The sequence below is a fragment of the Chelon labrosus genome (assembly GCF_963514085.1).
Source record: "Chelon labrosus genome assembly, chromosome: 15".
NCBI classification, from domain to species: domain Eukaryota; kingdom Metazoa; phylum Chordata; class Actinopteri; order Mugiliformes; family Mugilidae; genus Chelon; species Chelon labrosus.
The window spans coordinates 20,203,982-20,221,803 of NC_140348.1; the positions used below are offsets into that span (position 1 = coordinate 20,203,982).

The 17,822-nt window shown below is 43.3% G+C and overlaps 1 protein-coding gene across 2 annotated transcripts; it reads right to left on the reverse strand.

Moving 5' to 3' along the window:
• Positions 1-11: 11 nt before the first annotated feature.
• heatr5b (HEAT repeat containing 5B) lies at positions 12-17,761 on the reverse strand. Of its 2 annotated transcripts, none has more exons than XM_084561724.1 (35): positions 17,051-17,761; positions 16,753-16,964; positions 15,963-16,071; positions 15,720-15,869; positions 14,946-15,117; positions 14,685-14,842; positions 14,340-14,589; positions 12,693-12,848; positions 12,276-12,526; positions 12,058-12,169; positions 11,822-11,974; positions 11,626-11,725; positions 11,398-11,507; positions 11,155-11,318; positions 10,752-10,927; positions 10,518-10,623; positions 10,220-10,410; positions 9,646-9,805; positions 9,280-9,469; positions 8,872-9,041; positions 8,633-8,780; positions 8,372-8,551; positions 8,044-8,298; positions 7,150-7,331; positions 6,997-7,065; positions 6,035-6,214; positions 5,699-5,939; positions 5,025-5,261; positions 4,693-4,820; positions 3,866-4,010; positions 3,442-3,714; positions 2,699-2,923; positions 2,444-2,595; positions 2,112-2,325; positions 12-1,128 (listed from the first exon to the last, which is right to left on the reverse strand). In XM_084561724.1, exons 1-35 carry the CDS (start codon positions 17,174-17,176, stop codon positions 821-823), a joined length of 6,153 nt encoding a protein of 2,050 aa, XP_084417850.1. In that variant the 5' UTR covers positions 17,177-17,761; the 3' UTR covers positions 12-820. The 2 variants fall into 2 exon arrangements, with proteins under 2 accessions (XP_084417850.1, XP_084417849.1); XM_084561723.1 differs by having other exon boundaries at positions 14,295-14,589.
• Positions 17,762-17,822: the final 61 nt, after the last annotated feature.

Here is a 17,822-nt window from a genome sequence, read left to right on the forward strand (position 1 = left end):
ATACAGTGAGGTCATAGTAACTTTATTCACATTTTCAAAATATGAGGGGGAGAATATTACATTTCCACAAATCCGCTCATTTACGACAATAGCCGATGCTCACTTGTTCAAGTACACACGGAGAGTTATTGGAAAAACAATCAATATGATACGAAGCACATTTTTTTTCCATTTGTCAGCAGACTAATTAACAATCTCTGAAAATTATTGTGCATTTTTTAATCCACCGATTCCAAAGAAATCTCATTCCTGGCTAAAAAGTGATCAAAACTAATTTCCCGGTTTATACTGAAACATGTAACAGAAGCGTCAACAACAAAATTTAAGGGCAAAGCAAAGAGAAAAGAATAGAAAAGCAAGAGATCCACGAGTAACAATGAACAGACATGAAAAGCTCAAAGTAAAAGGCTTTCATTACACAAAAACACACATGATTGGAATGTAAAGGAACAAAATAACAGCCATGCTATGCAAATGCGATGCAAAAATCACAGAGCGAATGGCACTGCCAACATCAACTTCTGTAAAATTGGAGTTTGACGACCTGGGAAAAAATAAAGTTGTAAGTTGTGCAACTGGTCTGGAAATGATACATTCACACGATCAAGGTTGATACAGCTTTTACAGCAAGTTTTTAAAAGTGAACATTCAAAGGCTTTTTAATGATATTTACATTGTTGCCGTCTCAAGAAGGATACTCATCCATCAAAGCAAAGATGAGGTGTACAATAAATAAATACATTTAACAAACTGCGATACAGACATGGCATGTGTTGACAGAACAAACATTAACTTAGGCTGCGAGGAGTGTCCAGTGGATTCAGAAGAAGCTCGTCTTGAGTTTGATGGTCGGAGCGGCTTGCACAGTCGGCTGAGCTTGCCTGGCTGCAGCTTTGGCTTTGTTGCTGGCCTGGTTGGCCAGTATGGCAGATTCCAGACGGGTTTTAAGCTCAGGTGCTGCGCCAATTACAACCTTGAAGGCAGCTGGGTAGAGGGGGCCAATCCGCATTAAGTTCTGAAGGGCAAAGTCGTGCAGGCTTTTGGAGACTTGCGGCGCAGAGGAGATGGCGTTTTCATCCAAAAGGTAAGAGACAAGTGTTGGCACAAGAAGAGCCAGCAACTGCACACCTATTGAACACATTAAACAACGATGCATTAAGAAAACATAAAGCCACCCAGAATATATGTAAAAAAATGTGTGCAAGACCACATCTCGAAGTGTGCAGAAATATTGAGCTATTTGAATATATGTGTAGTGCACAAGATCTGCCAGCTATAATAATTAAATAGACACATATGCATTTGAGGGATATGTTGATGTGACACGGTTAGATTAGAAATAATAATAATGAGTCATAGATTATAAGATGGAGATGGCAGGTCTCCAAGCAGAAGAGAGCTAAATCATCAGTCATAAATAAAAAATACAATTGCACTTAATGACTAAATTACCTGATTGGCAGAAAATTAACTGGCACCTATTCTGATAGTTAAACAAACATTTAACACGTTTCTCAAGCAAGCAAAACAATCTTCAGGTTTCAGTTCGCTGCAATTCCTCACATTATAAAAGTGAAGACTGTCTAAAAAACTCTTTACTGTTTACAGATTTTCTTTTAGGCCAAGTGATTAATAGATGAATCGAGAAAATGATCTTGTTTCGAATAAACCTAATCAGTACATGCAGTCTTAAGTAAATTAATACCACCCATATGTGATGTATAACACAAGCTGAAACACTTTGAAAGTTCTTGAACACCAAATATGGACTGAGCTGCAATTCACCACAGTCAAATAAAATATAAATATAAAAGCGTCCAAATGTTTTAAAGCACGTTTTATGAACATACGCACATCATTTATACAATAATAATAATAAAGAATATACTGCTCAACACAGAATAATACTGAAATCGATACTATTATTGACAGTAAACCAGTTCAGAGATTCTAAATTTAGCATTTAATGCATTATTCTTCAGATCTCTGACAGCGCACATTCAAAAGCACACAGATAAATAGTTTAGGAGGGCTACTTCCACAGAGTTAAATACTTTAATGGAACAAATATGATGATACATTAGCAGTCCATTAAGCAGAGGCACACTTACGATTTTGCTCTTCACCCATGCCGACCAGATTCTCCAGGACCCTGATGCCCTCCTGCACAGCCTGCAGCTCAGCAGCAGTCCCTGGTCGACTGCGCTCCACTGCCTTCAGCTTCTCCACCAGGAGTGGAGCCAGAGCGTGGATGTAAGGAGTGGAAAGAGCCCGGTTGGAGTGTTGAAACACCGACAGCAGCAGCTGGTAACATCGGGCCTGAACCTGTAACAATGAGGATTAAATCTCTCACTTAGTAGAGCCACACCACACATCCGGGACATTTAATCCACCCTTCTGTCAGGCATTCAAAAAGAGTGTGACTGTTTGCACAGATGCTTACCCAGGGATCACTAGAGTTGAGGGCATTTCGGAAACGGTCCATGCAGCCGTTCTGCAAGACGGTCACTCCTACAAGTTCACTGCTGGCCGACAGCAGGAAGAGTGTGATCGCTGTCAACATACTGACTTCATCCATGTCAGGTCTGGACTCATCTAAAGAAATACACAAACAAAAGAAGCATACATTTAATGAATATTCATTTCTAGATCAAAACACACTGGGAGGTCACACGTGTGTGGTAGTGTACCAGCTAACCTGGCTGCGAGTACTCGATTACAGATGCCAGGCTGCTCCTCACGAGGCCAGTCCACTGCGTCTGCATGCTCTCTATCCTAGCCATTGGGCAGGTGATGATGGTCTTGATGCCCTGCAGGGCGGCTGCCACAGGCACAGGCACCGATTTGTCAGCAGTCTTAACTGCAGTTTCCCTCAGAACCCCGGTGATGAGGAAGAGCACTGTAGGCAGGATGGTCATGCTTCCTGTGAAGACAAGAAAGGTCCTCATTTTCACAGAGAGTTATTACAGTTTCTATTTTTCTTTAGTTTCTGTTTTATTTAAGTTCGTTTACAGAGCAGATTTATTGAAGATGTTTGGGTTTTTTTCATTAGTTTGAGTAGCAGTTTTATTTTATTGTGGTATAATGTGGTATATTTGTCAAGGACAAGATTTATAAGTTCATAATCACAAAACAAACAACACTCGACTCAAACTCGTGTCACAGTCTGACAAGCATATGTAGCAATGCCTCCTCATTGTACTGGCAAGTTTAAACTACTCTGACAAAGACTGACACTAACACTCCTGTGTATTTTTATTTTTAGCATCATTACCGCTCTCATTTCCTCAGCATATACCAGTTTATTAAAGAGTCTGTACACAGCCCTGTCAGGGAGTTAGATTACACACAGCGCCTTGGTATCAGTGAGCGCTGTCATTGTACTGATTTACTCTCATGATTCGCATGGTGTGTGTTGCTGTGGTTTGCCTCGGGCCTCACCAGCAGGCGAGCAGAGCGATGGAAGTTCTGCCAGGATGGAAACCGTGTTTGCCACCAGGCGTGCGCTTTCTTCAGGCAGCCGCTGAGGCCTGAGCGGCACATGGCTGGGTGACTCCTTCACACGTGTATTGAGCTGCGGTAAGTGGCGGACCACGATGAACACGAGCAGCTCCATGGCCGCAAACACAAGCGATTTGCCAGGGACGAGCTCCCCCGTGTCTCCCCCTTCCCCCAGGCTGGGCCCAGAGTCTTTCTCGCCCTCTTCCTCTTTGCCTAAACAAAATAACACAGTGACCTAAATCAAACCACCATAATAAAGACAACTTTACTTTACTAAGACAACTTAATATGGATATTATTACTCTTGTTCAGTTACTATTCAGATGAAAACAAACCATAATATAACCATAACAGTGTTTCTGACCCTTGTTGGTCCTCTGTCGCTGTAGATGGTCCTGTGCAGCTCTGAGGGTCTCCTGTACCACAGCAGTGACCTGGAGCTGGACAGCGGGGGGATCCCGGGTCAACAGCAGCCTGTGGAGAACATTGAGGAGCTCCACTGCCAGCAACTACAACAGAAAGGAAAACCATTTACACACAAAGGTATCGACTTACATTTTAATTTTAAATGGTAAAAAGAGAAAGCTTTATCAAACTATGAGACAGGCTTAAAGTGAGAATGAGCTCACTTTAAGCTGTGTCCCAATTCAGGGTCTGGATTCTCTTTAGTCCGCACTTTGAAATGGGCCGGCAGAGACCTGACCTATTTCAACAAACGCAGCCGAGAAATTCAACTTTCCTTTTGATGAATATGTACGATTGAAACTAATTTGTCTTTAGAAGCTTTTAGTTCCCCGTCATCTAGTGTGTGGCAGTCACATGTTTGACTGAGGGATCCTTATCACCTAATAAAGTCATTAAAGATCACGTGGCACGGATGTACATACGTGATAACTGCCATGTGGCGGACAATAGTAAATGTGTTACCTGCACTAGACCAATGGAACAACTACTGAGTGGTGCAGTTAACAATGCCACCCACTGCTGGTTGGCTTTTCAGCTTTGGTTCGTATGCAGTGTTTTGAATCTTGAATTAATTTGGTCTCTACATATGCAGATATGAATTGCGGCATACTACAAATATTTATCTCGCAAATATTTAATTTCAAAGTGCATATTTTGTATATTTTATAAATTTAACGATTCATATTCTATTAGGACACTGATACAAATCTTCCACTATGTCTTTACCTGGTCTTCTGCGATATGGGTCTTAGCGCATGGAGATTCTAGCAGAGTGTACAGAGCCTGCAGGCAGGACATCACGTGTTCAATGGGCTCCTCGGGCCGAGGGAAGCAAAGAAACTCTATACTGACACCTGAGAGACAAAACACAAAAATGCACTTAGGATGTGCTCATCTATTTTTTCCCCTCATCCTCTACCACTCTTTCATAGTTGGTATATGTGATGTGGACAAACAGCTGTAAAGCAAACAAAAAGCAGTTCTCATTGTCTTTTTTTTTTCAAGTCAGATCTCAGTAAATAATTTACAGCACAGATAACAGCAACGTGTTTCTTTACCCAACAACAGATGCATCCTGTCTTTAACAGACTCCTCAAAGGTCTCTGTTGTGGAGGAGCCTCCCTGAGGGAGGCCAGGAGCCTTGGAGGGAGCTGATGGGACCTCCTCTTGATCCTTATCCGCTCCAAACCCGGTGCTGTTCAGCCACAGGGCCACCGCATGCAGGACAGGGGCCCAAGAGCTGCGGTAGTGGAGCCTTGCTGTGTCTATGGTCTCTGGCGTGTAAAACGCTCCACCTGAACATACACACCAAGTTGCTTTTTACAATTTCATTTGCATTTTGTACAAATATGTTCTCCTGCATAAGGTCATCTGTGTTATCTAACATTTAATCACATTACATTACACCACCAACTGGAAAACATGACAAATCTTCCGAGACAGAGCCAATGTGCCATCGCTGGAACATCTAATTTAAATTTGACAGAGCTCCAGGAGAATGTTTTTGTTGGACATTTGATCTAATATTGTCAAAATCACAGAGTAAAAATGTCTGGTTGTTGTTCTCTCTAGAATAAATGTTCATCTTCATGGCACCAAGTAGAACAAAGCACCCAGAAACTAGTGTTTGAAGTAAGGTATATCAAAATGCTCTATTTGAAACAGGATATTCATACATTTATAAATTTAAATGAAACTACGTTATATTAATTGACGAGAAACGGTCTTGTACCCTCAGGGGGAAGCTGACTGGAGAACTCAGCAGGCAGAGTGAGCAGCGCATAGTCTCGTAGCATGGCCAACCACAGCCGGCTCAGCGACGGCAGCTCCGGCTGCACCAAGGTGATGAGACTGTCCGGCGGAAGCACGTCAGACCCCAGATCCTCCTCATCTTCATCGTCATCTCCGATTCTGACCGGCTTGGCAGGCTTAGACTCGGCCTCCTTCTTGATCTTCATCGCCACCACATACACCTGAGGGAGAGAAAGCCAGAACATCAAGGTTTCAGGGCTACATCATTTGCCAACAACAACACAAGAGTCAACGCTTGGATCATGTTCAGTCTCACCTCAGCCCAGGCCTTTAAAACAGCCAGCTTCTCCATGGTGGTGGCGCTCTCACTGTACAGCTGACTGGATGAGCCTTTCCCAGCCTGCACCTTGTCCAGTGAAGACACGAGAAGGTTGTGGACTCGGCGCAGGTCATTGAGGTCACTCACTACGCCACTGCCAATCCATGTACTGCACACCTGTGGACCCACGGAAGGTTTAAGGTCTTTCATCTGTTACTTTCCATCCATTGTGTGAACAATTAAAAAAAACCTGCACTACATAACGGAACGGTCGGGGTTGATCAGCCATGCCATTAAAGAGAGGGGTGGGTGTGTCAAAGAACAGTTATTAATAAATAAGTATGACGTGTTAGGGCTGTAAAAGTGGAGCACACATTTTTAAGATTACATCCCTCTGAGGGGAACAGCTATTATAGTGTCAGGTGGCCAAGGGGCGGGAGTGTTTCTTTACAGAGAGCCAGAAATGTGTTAGGATGCAAAATACCTGTTTGCTTATTTAAACTAAAGTCAAACTTCAGTTTCTCTGTAGGTAATGGCTCATGACCTGTAGTTCCACAGGTAAATATTACACATTAATGTAATAAAACTTCAGTATAACTTTAGAAAAGCTCCCAATGACAGACACATGGAGGGGAATGTCAAAGAGAGAACATTTTTTAATAATCCTGCTGACGGACATGTTTGTTATTTGCCCCTGTCATTCATTCGCCACATCAGCTGAATGAGGCAAAGAGCACCAAGCCAGAAATGTGTGACACTGCTGGCTACTAAGGGGATGATGACTCACTTTAGTTATAATTAACCCCTATTGTGGTCAGAGTTCTATAAAGGCTTAAAACATCATGATGAGATAATGAAGGGAAAAGGTTGTAGGGTGTATGTCTGCAGTGCACACCTCAAACACAGAATAAAGGGGAAAATGGTAACCAACTGATCTTGTAAAACCAAAGCAGGCTCACCTGGCACGCCTTGGCGGTTATGTCAGAGGGCGTATCAGGTGAAAAAGCAGGTCTGAGGGCAGCTCCGACCTAAATGCACAAAAGTCAGTGTCATTATTAACGCTGCATGTTAACATGTCAACATAAAAAACCTTTAATGGGTTATTGTCTCACATTGGCCTGGTACTGTTCTAGGATGACGTGCCCTGGGAACTCGGGCTCTGGTACGGATGCAAACTTTTTAATGATGTCCTCCAGGGCCTGCAGGCCAGCCATCCTCAGCTGATTACTGTGGTCTGTGGCCGCCATGAAAGCCATGCGGATGAGGTCAGACAAATGGAGCACCAACAGATCTCCTGCATGGGCCGAGATGGGAGGACAGGACAGACAACGAGGACTTGGTGAGGAATATGCTTCTTTATAAACATAGAAACGTAGGAAGAGAACCTCAGTGAGCAGCAGCAATAATGAATGCAAAAACACAATTCAGAAAACATTTCCAGCGATTGTTATCTGATTTAGTAATCCTCTGTTGATGTGTTGGCACACAAGATTGCCTCCTGCACGGTTTCTGCTTTTTAATGCCTTCCCCATGGTGATTAAATACAAATGGAAACAACTATTCAGTTTTTAGAGTTTCAGCGTGCACTTGCAGCGACTGCACCAGAAACCAGATATCGACTCTGAGGCTGAAATTGAGTTTGAGCTGATGAGCATCTTTTAATGGATTAGCTGGACACTGACAAGCAGACCAACCATCCACTCAATCCCTGCTGCTGCAAAAGCCACTGTAGACTGTGCTGTTGTGATATAGCCTGTAGATGGATTCCTTATAAATACTGGCTCCTCTATCTGTCGCAGAGGGAAAAAGGTCTCCTGCATTAGGTTAATCATCTCTAGCTTTGTTCCATCTTCACATAAAAGTTCATGAATCAGCTTTTTCCAAGAGCTGACACAAGTACTACCTGGAGCTTGTAAAGAACATACAGAGTATGAACACAAACAAAATAAACTGCAGCACTAAGTGAGCTCTGAGAGTGTCTGTCCTGGCAGCATGGTGAATGGTACCTTTGGGGTTCTTGGCCTTTGTAGAGCGAGCAGTTGCCAGGTCAAAGTGCGCTTTATCTACATTCTCACATAGCAGGATAATGCGGCACAAGCAGTCTGCTGCAAACACCCGCGTCACCCATCGAGGAGCCACGGAGGGCTTGGACTTGTCATCTTCGCCCAGGCCAGTGAACATGGTGTCATCGTCCATCTCGTCTTTTTTCTCAGAGTCTTCCTCGTCCTTTTCCACCACGAATACAACGGCTCCCCCTACATCTGAGAGAGGACACAGACACATTCAAGACACAATGTTTTAAAAGAGACGTTTGATTAAGTTTTGAAGATTTACCTGTAGTTGCTGCAAGGACATCCTTGCAGAGTTTTAGCCAATGAGAAAGCTTTTCCACAGCAAGAGACGACAGCATGTGACCCAGTGTGTCATGTATGTCAGAACACAGCTTCCTGTCCGTCTCTCGGTCCAGCATGCCAAACAGAACGCCCTCCAGACCCGTCTCTGTGATGTTCAGATCTGAACAAGAACAACGCAGTGTCTCACTGGGCTATATTAATCCAACAGAATGCTCTTATCAAGTTCACAGTTTGTACTCACTGATTGTAGTGTTGTCTTTGCTGTCTCCTGCTCTCTTCGCCAGGCTCATGGCGTACTCACAAACCTCTGCAGCTTCTCTCTGAGCGAGCTGTCTCAGGCAGGCCACGGCAGCACGACGCAGCAACAGGTGAGAGCTGCAAAGGTGCACCTGCAGGAGTCCCATAGTACAGCGGAAAATCATGATTATGTTAAACACAAACTGTGGCTGTCATACTTGTAGTCTGACACTCATATCTTACACAGAGACAGGGCACCAGGCTGGACAGGTTGACATGTCGTGGAGCGAACATGTGCAGCTGCTGCAGACATGAGATGGCAGCTGCCTGCACAAGGGAGTCAGAGTGGTCCTGCATTATGGCACAACCAACCAGGCAGGATGAGCGGATAGTGGAAATCGTGGCTCCATTTCCTAGTGAAACCAATGACACTAATTAGAAAAGACAGACAGACAGACAGTTTGTCTTTTTTAGCAGTTAGAGGACAGGCTGTATGTCCTTCCAGTGCGCTTCAGTGGCCTGCAGAGGCTTTAAATTGATTACGCTGCCACCTGCTGGTTATAAAATGCTATGTTACATGGCTTTTAGTGAAATGAGATGCAAATAAGACAGTCACAGCACGGTTTATCATTTGGTTTCTTCGACAGTTACCCTGTAATTCCGGTCCCACAGTGGTGATGAGAGCTCCCAGACAGCGGCCCAAACACTGATGCACCTCCGTATGAGACGGGGGCACGGTGAGTAGCAGAGTGAGTACTAAGGACAGTGTTGGCTCAACATAGCCTCTGTACATGGGACCACTAGAGTCCACAATCAGAGCCAGAGAGTGCAGAGCCCAGGTCTATAAACAAGAACACAGATATTAAAAAACAAAAGTGACAAGTGATGAAAGAAAGTTATCTTTTGAATTTAGATGTTACTCAGAAATTAAATAGATCTTACTAAAAATCGGAAAGTGAATAAAATTCGACTTTGGGCAAACTCAAAAATCCATTCCTCCTAAGTAATTTACTGTACCTGGACCTCATGCGAGGACCCATCCTGGGCCAGCGCCAACAGGATGCTGACACTGGTCTTTAAGTGCTGTCCAGAACCAATTCCTCCAACATATCGATGCAGACAGCCAAGAGCCAGCGAGTGGCCCGTCCTTGAAACTACATCACGGGCGGACTTCAGTCTATAAAAAGAGGAAAAATAGAGATATGGATAACAACCCCATTTGATTTAAAATATATTTAAAAATACTTTTATACAACCAGTGGAAACCACATAAAAGACACAAAGAAGTGGATGTTATTAAAGATGGCTGCTGTCATAGTGAATTAAAGGTCCCAGAATAAATTGGGCTTTAAGATGGGATTTAAAAATAGGCAGGGTGGCAGGTAAACAGGTGTGGGGTCCAGCCTAATATTGAGTTTAACAAGTAGAACTCTAGAATAAAGACTTAAGGAGTAACCCATTTAGTTTGAGATAGAAAAACAAGTCTTATATTTATGTATACACTGCCAGCCTCGGTTGATTTAAACAGAAGTAATAAACCGAATAAACAAAGTAAAAAAAAAACACAAAACAAGAGATATGACAGGCTTACTTGTCAAAGCTGGTCTGTGCCATTCTGGCGATGAAGGTAGCCTCTCCCACCACCTGAGCCATCCTGCCCAGAGCCTCTCCAGCAGCACAGCGCAGGATGGGGTTGGGATTGTCCAAAGCTCCCATCACCAGGGCCAGGGCCGACTTACGCACCTCCTCAGGGCCCAGAGTACTCTTGTTCTCAGCCAAACCCTTCACAGAGTCAGAGATGCATGACTTTATTACTTGTCTTATGTCTTATTTGAACAATTAAACACAATATTTCCTGTCTTAAGAGTGTATATGGAAAGTTTTCTCACCTTGAGAGCACTAAGCACTGCAGTAAAGATGTTCAGTTGAACTGCCTGCTGTCGAACTCCTTTAGCCTGCTTTATACACTCTGCAAAGTGGTCTAGCATCTGCAGCCTGAATCACACATACAGTAGCACACATGCAAGAATATATTAGTAGCAACCAATGATGCAAAATGTTGACATGCTGTAAGTATCCAAAGCACTTTTCAAACTGTCTATAGCGACATCTAAACTGCTTACCTGTGTTTGAAGGAGACGTGGGGGAAAACCACGCCAAACAGAGCCACTGACGCGTCGATGACTGACACACCCAAAGGAAGAGGTCCTGGGATGGCCTCGCCTACAGGGACACGCAGGTAGATCGAGGAGGGATCATGTTCCAGAGCTCCGCTGCCGGATGCGCTGTTGGGCTGCAGCTGTTTTGGAAATATGATGCGGTACCATTAACACAAGCAGCAGAGATCAAACATTGTACAATGCTCTAGAAGTCAGATAATAACACTGCAGACAGTTGATGTTAAACCTTTTAAGATACAGATGAAGCAGATTTCTGTTCAAATATCTTTTGCAGAAACAGAACTACACACATTATTCTCTAGTAATGTTTGTGGATTCTTCGCATCATACATCATTTTTAACAAACCTGATCCTCAATGGACTTGTGGTCCGTCTCCTGTAGCCAGGATCCCATGAGTACACTGTCATCGTAGTGACACAGAGAGCGCAGCAAAGACGTGGTGGTGTTGGCCGAGTTGTCAGTCAAAGTAAACTCTGCCACCAGCTCCCTCAGGAGAGCGTTGAAGCTGCCTATAAGAAAAGATCACTGATTTTAATAACAGCCTGATATAATCTTCTGTGAAGAGGAATATAGAAGAGATTGTGTTACCTTCATAGGTTTTAGGAGGCAAGAGAGCCAGGATGTCGTACAACCTGAGTCTCACCATCGCTGCACTTGCTTTCAGGTGAGCACCATGCACCTTAATGATGGCAGGGACTCTGAGAAAAGGTTAAAATATTCCAATCATAAGATATATAATCAGAAATCAATACATAAAAATAATTATGAATGGTTCACAAAACAAAATGCTTCTCTATTTCAATGAATCCCACTCACTGAGACATCATGGTCATGGCGCATTCAATGGGAGTCATCAGTCTACGGATGACGTCTTCTGTAAGGAGCTCGGGACAGTGGGCCACAAAGCTACGCATGGCTACAGACAAAAAAAGGAACAGTGTTGGTGAGAATTGCATGTGCTGACATTATAGAGCACCACGTGCAGGTACACAGGACAGGTGTGACTCTTTACCACACAGTGCTCCAGCTCGGCCCTCCAGGGTGACCTGCCAGGTGAAATTGTCTCCTCTGGCCTTCTCTGCCTCCAGCTCCTTCTGGGAGCGAGGAAACACGTTCCTCCACAGCAGCAGCATTTTGGGGAGGTGATAGCGCACAAGGGACGGGCCTTGGGAGCACACATGAAGACAATGTGAATATGCTGGCGGTGAGAGGTATTGCAGAGCAACAAGGAATGTCTGGGAGACTCACCCAAAGCCATGAGGGCCCCCAGCAGGAGCCATCCAGCCTGTGTACGCTGAAGGGATAGCCGACTGTTCTGAGCAGCTGTTCGAAGGAGGTCTTCAGCTATACTAACCACCAACTACAGGGACGGACAGTTCTTTAAATCAGGCACTAAATGAGGCTGGCACAGTCAAGACAAACTAGAAAAACCTCAATGAAAGATATTACATTCTGAGGCTACACACCTTGCCCTTGGAGTGGGGGATACCCAGAGGACACTGGTGCACTCCTCCCAGCAGAGCAGCCATGGCGAAGCTGTAGCCGCTCACAGCCTCAGGTGAACTCTTCAGGTTGTTGATTCTCTCTGCACAGCGGTCCAGCAGCGGGGTCAACTGATAGGGCAGCGCCACGGCAACACAGCGCAGGCACCACGCAGCCGCCAAACGTGCTGCCATGCTCGGGTGCAGAAGCACCGAGGACACGGTTTCAAGAAGTCCTAGACACGAGGGCACAGAATAGGTTAAATAGCACTAATGTGCAACAGTGGAAAGATTTTCGTTGGATGTTTAAACAAAATTACAGAATAAACTGACAGACAATGTAAGGTTATAGAAGCCTAAAAGCAAGAATATGAATCTACCGCTTTATTTTACTTGTCTCACCTATAGAAGGCTCCTGGATGAGCGGTGAAGCTGTGGCACTCAAGCTCTGAACTAAGCTGCCCAGCTCTTTTAGGGCGCACACCATGACGTGCTGACTGGCAGAGACATCAGCTGCCCCTGACTTGTTCTCTCCACTGATGTCATTCACTACCGCCTCTGGAAAAACATATTGGAAAGAAAGAAAAACAAGAGCAAAGGGTTTAAAAAAAACAAAACAAAACAAAAAAATTCTGCACACAAACATACGGCAATATTTAGCAGTTACTAATTTAAATTTCACATGTTTAAAAGGTAAAAGTTGCAAGTTTAGAACGTGTGCAGCACTGATGGATAAAGTGGCTCAAAATCAACAGCAATTTGATTCATATAAAAACTAGAAGTCAGAGGTTAATTTTAGTTTTCTGGTACTAGTAAATAAAAATAATGTAGCACAACAAGATAATTGACCACATTATGCCATGCACTGCTGTCACACGCTAATCTGTAAAGTTCTTCAACTACAAAACTACTGTTTCACAATTTAAAAGAGAACAATTCTATTTGTGTAGACCAAGAACTCAGAGCTCTGAGGATTTCTTTCACACAATAAATTCTAAGCAAGAAAGAATTATTAGATTTGTTGCATCAACGGATAAATGTGCCAAAATAATAGATGTGTCTCATGGTCATTTACCAAGAATGGAAATCCTCTGAGCTTTAAACAAGCAACAATCGAGACAGACCCCACATTAGGAAAAAAAAAGTCAGTATGACTTAAGGAAGAGATTTAAAGCTGCTTCTTGATGTTTTGTTGCATAAACACAGAATCAACTGCAGGGGTCATTTTCAAAGTTACGTTCAGCATTTGTCATAGTCTCATTTCAAGAAGTCACCGACTCAACTGGTTGGAAAATCTACAGCCACGTGTGTATATAGTAGACAATGAGGAGCCCTGGATCACGTCTTGAGAGACACCAACATTCAACATCATTTTCAAATTCTGCCACAGAGTGTCATTTTGACACGGTTTACATCCGTTTAAGGGTTGCAAAGCAAATCAGAGTAAGAATCATCCTTTCTGATGGGATAAAGGTGATTTTTTTTATTAAAATGATTGATGTGATGACGTAAAGCAGAAAAAAAAATGGAAATGTGGCACAGCACACATGCAAATATTATGCCTTCTTGTGTGGGGTGAAATCGCTTCCTCCTATTTGTTTGAACTGAGTGGCACATGCAGTTTTTCTGCTGGTGTAAGCCAGATGTCAGCAGTCAGAAAATGTTTTGTTATCTGCTCCTTAGGGATTAACAGAAGGTGAATTCACAGGCAAAAAAAAAAGCCGTAAATGCGATGCAATAATGCAAGCATGAGTAATTGATACGCTGAGCTGGCAATGGATAATGTTAATGACACTATGATGCTGCTTGTGGTTAAAAACAGATGTAAAGGAAGAGGAGAGTGATCCAAAAGACAGAAAGCAAAAGCATAAAAAAACATCTCAGCATGCAACACAAGAAAAGGAAAGAAAAGCCATCCCTGTTACACAACACAAGCACATGCAAAAAGTTTAAGAAGCTGAATGGAGTGTGAATTAAAGGTGATAATAATGGATGAGTACTTACTCTGTAATGCTCTGAACCGTGATATTTCCCCCCCATCCTCCTTACCCACAGCCCTCATTTGCTTGCTGATGGCTTGGCAGATTTCTTTGCCGGCCGCAATTTGCGCTTTCTCCCCAAGTAAGCCCCCCAGGGTGGCGCGGAGCATGAAGGAGACACAGCGCCGTGAGTATACAGCCTCAACGTGTGTCTGTGTGGCGCGGGGGTGAGACACTAGGTCCAGAACGTGGGACAGGAACGTGGCGAAGTTGCGCTCCAGCCACTGCCCACCAAGTGTTGTCACAAACACAACGTAAGCCTGAGGAGAACGAAGCAGCATTAAGCATAAGGTCGGTGAATTTAGACAACGCAGGCTCGGATTCTTGTTACTATGTGTTTGAGGAGTCACCTCACCTGTGTGACGCCCACCCGGACCTCCCTGCTGACAGAGCCTCCACCCTTCAACATCTCTCCTCCACTCTTCAGGAAGCCAGATCCACCACGCAGAAAGCCTGTGGCCATCAGCTCCAGCACCTCCTCCAGAGTGGCCCGCTTCACGTTCTGACGCATCACTGTTGGGGAAAAAAAATAAAGTTTTGAGATCATAAAGAACAAAAGATGTGAGCTAGTTAATTTTTTTTTTTTTAACATAAACTATACAACTTTTTAACCTACCAGCTGCTTGTTTTGGCATCAAGGCAGTGGCCATGACCGTCCCCAGTAGTTTGGCCACTGCTACCCGAACACCATAATTAGACCCCTCCAAGGCTTTGAAACACAGAGTGGCCACGTTCTCCAGTTCTGTGGTCCACATGAATACTGCCTCATTCTGAAGCTCCAACAGACACTGATCAGGCAAGGAGAACAAAGATGAAGAGCTCTCATTAATTACGAGTGAGGGAATACACAAAATATTACAGACACACTGCAACTCTAATAATTTTATGGATGATGTGACATACAGATGACGTGAAGATACGTATTATTGCAGGATACAATGAACAGAACCTGTACCATATATAGCACAAGTGATGACCTGTTTCTAAACAGGAAATCATCTTTCAAAATGAAAAAAGGGAGGAGATTTGCGCAATATATCTGCTTGATCAGCATGACACAGCAACGCTAGTTCAGTATACTCAAACTATGGCTTTGTGTCATTTTCAGAAGACAAAAAATAGATTGTAGCTTCAATAGAGATCACAAGAAATCATCTGGTGATTTTATTTTTATAACAGGGCGGCAGAAATTGTATATATCTCCACATAGGCCTTAATGAATCAAGTACTTAAAAACTTCTTATATCTGGAGCTAATTCGATAGTTTGTAAAGGAATCCTGAAGAGAGAAAGAAGAAGATATGATAAAAATTCTGACTTCAGTTTCTACTGTAAATGCACTTTAGTTAATTTTTTTATGTGGCTGCATTAAGTGTTTTTCTGAGCCCGACCTTTGCCACCGCACAGCGCACGGCCATGGACCTGTCCGTGAGCAGAGAGCGGGCATTCTTGTAGATATCTCTGTGACTGGAAGCTGCAGCTCCACCCAGTCCACTGAGCACCTTCTGCAAGCTGAGAAGTATCTCTCCTCTGCCTTGGGACTAGATCAATAAAGTGATGGTGGAAATAAAGGGATTAAAATGGATCTTGCACCAGCTTCTGAACAACAATAATAATACTCCTAAAAACCATACCTCTGCACTCTTTAATGCCTTCAAAAGATTATTAATGGTGTCCGGAAAGGAGCTTCCCAGCATCCTGCCCATCTTCTCATAAAAAGCTCCAACACATGCCACAGCAGCGCTGCAAGAAAAGCGAGAGCAACAACATTTAATTATAAAACAGCTAAAATTATTTGATAAACAGCAACACAATCAACATGGACATTATATGAAAATACAGAATTAATTATACCATGAAACATTTTTTTTTATTCTGACATTCATTAGACTCCTCTCGAGAACATTAAGACTGGATTATATTTTACTGACAGCTGGTGATACTAACATAATAACCTGCATCATGAGTCACATTTAAGCATCTCCAACTGCATTATCATCTATTCAGAAACTTGGCAGGGTTAGAACGGTGGCTTAGTGGGTAGCAAGGAGGTCTTGCCCTCTTTATGTACCCAACATCACCTCTAAATCTGCAACAAGCAAGTATAAAAGAATGATCAAATCAGATGTGGCAGGACACCTCTGATGCATCCACTATTAGAACACATTAATGCAAGAATCACAGCATTAGATCTGCTCGTGAACACTTAATCCACCCTTTTAACCATGAAATGTCATTCTGCAGATTAATGTTTGGCTTAACTGCTAATACCCTTGAAAGTGGACCTGTTGTATGTGTCAGAAAATTTGACAGAGCGAAGCTGAACAGCTCGTATCTTAATGCAAATGTGTACCAGCTCAAACAGAAAAATAATATGCAGCATTACTGTATTTATTTTTAAATACACACTAAATGGGGGCTTACAGTTTTGTTGGCAGGTATGCAGGTGTGTCATCCTTGCTTTTGATGATGTCATTGCATTTATCCAGAGTCTGGAAAACAGTGAAGGTGTCGCCAATGCTGTAGAGGGTAGCGAGATTTTTGGCCAGCAGTTTTCTTGTTGGCGGTCCAGGGGCGCTGCTGATCAGTCCCGTCAGCTGTTCCACCAGCTTCTTCTGCTTCTCCTTCACATCCACCTGACATTTGAAGACAAAATAGAGTCACAGGGGCTGCTTCTAATGACATCCTATCAGATAAGCCACGCCAGAATCTGAATAGTCACCCTATTTGCTGCCACAAGCACTTTATCCAAGAAGCGAAGCCATTCGAAGATGAAGACGGGCCTCTTTGCCTCAGTGATCTGTGCCAAAGCATCTTCATTGAGCAGCAGACTGTGAGCCAGCTCCATGGTGAGGACCTTTGAACACAGAGCTGTACACCCTCGTGTCTGTTACATTAAAGGGAAGTACCATGACATTAAAAGTCCCTTCTGTCACATTTGCCTTTTCCTCAAACTAGACTGGCTAACATCTACATAGCTTCTAACTCTACTATTGCCATTTACTGCCCTTACAATGTATTTTAATAAACACACAGGTGCATTAAATATAAAGTAACAGATTTGTACGTTGTATAACGTGTTGCAAACTGAAATGTAAACGCTGTATTACGTTGATAATTTGCTTTTCTGTGTTGACAGGTGCCAGTCTCCAGCTGTTGATAGGCGAGCTGGTTAGCAACCTAAGCTAGCTACTTCCTACGAGGAACAAGCTATACTGTCGCTAAATATTCTCGTCCAAACATGACTTTGGTCCCTTTTTAAAACAGTAAGCTCTTCAAAAAACACCCCTGCAACAATATCTTCCTGATATATCGGACAAACATAGCCAAATTGTTCATCCTACCTGTTTCGATGACCCAGGATGAATGACGACGACTGTCGGCGGTGCCGCATCAAAGTTTGTCCGGGGCGAAACTAAACAAACAACTTAACATAATTAATATAATTAATAAAATACGTTAGGGTGTCATATTTTGTTTTAAATGTATGTCGG

Coding starts and splice junctions, on each gene's coding strand:
- heatr5b (XM_084561723.1), bottom strand. CDS start 17,176: ATGGAGCTGGCTCACAGTCTGCTGCTCAATGAAGATGCTTTGGCACAG. Junction 12,849..14,294: donor ACGGTTCAGAGCATTACAGA/GTAAGTACTCAT, acceptor ATGTTTTTCCAG/AGGCGGTAGTGAATGACATC. Junction 7,066..7,149: donor TAGAACAGTACCAGGCCAAT/GTGAGACAATAA, acceptor TTGTGCATTTAG/GTCGGAGCTGCCCTCAGACC.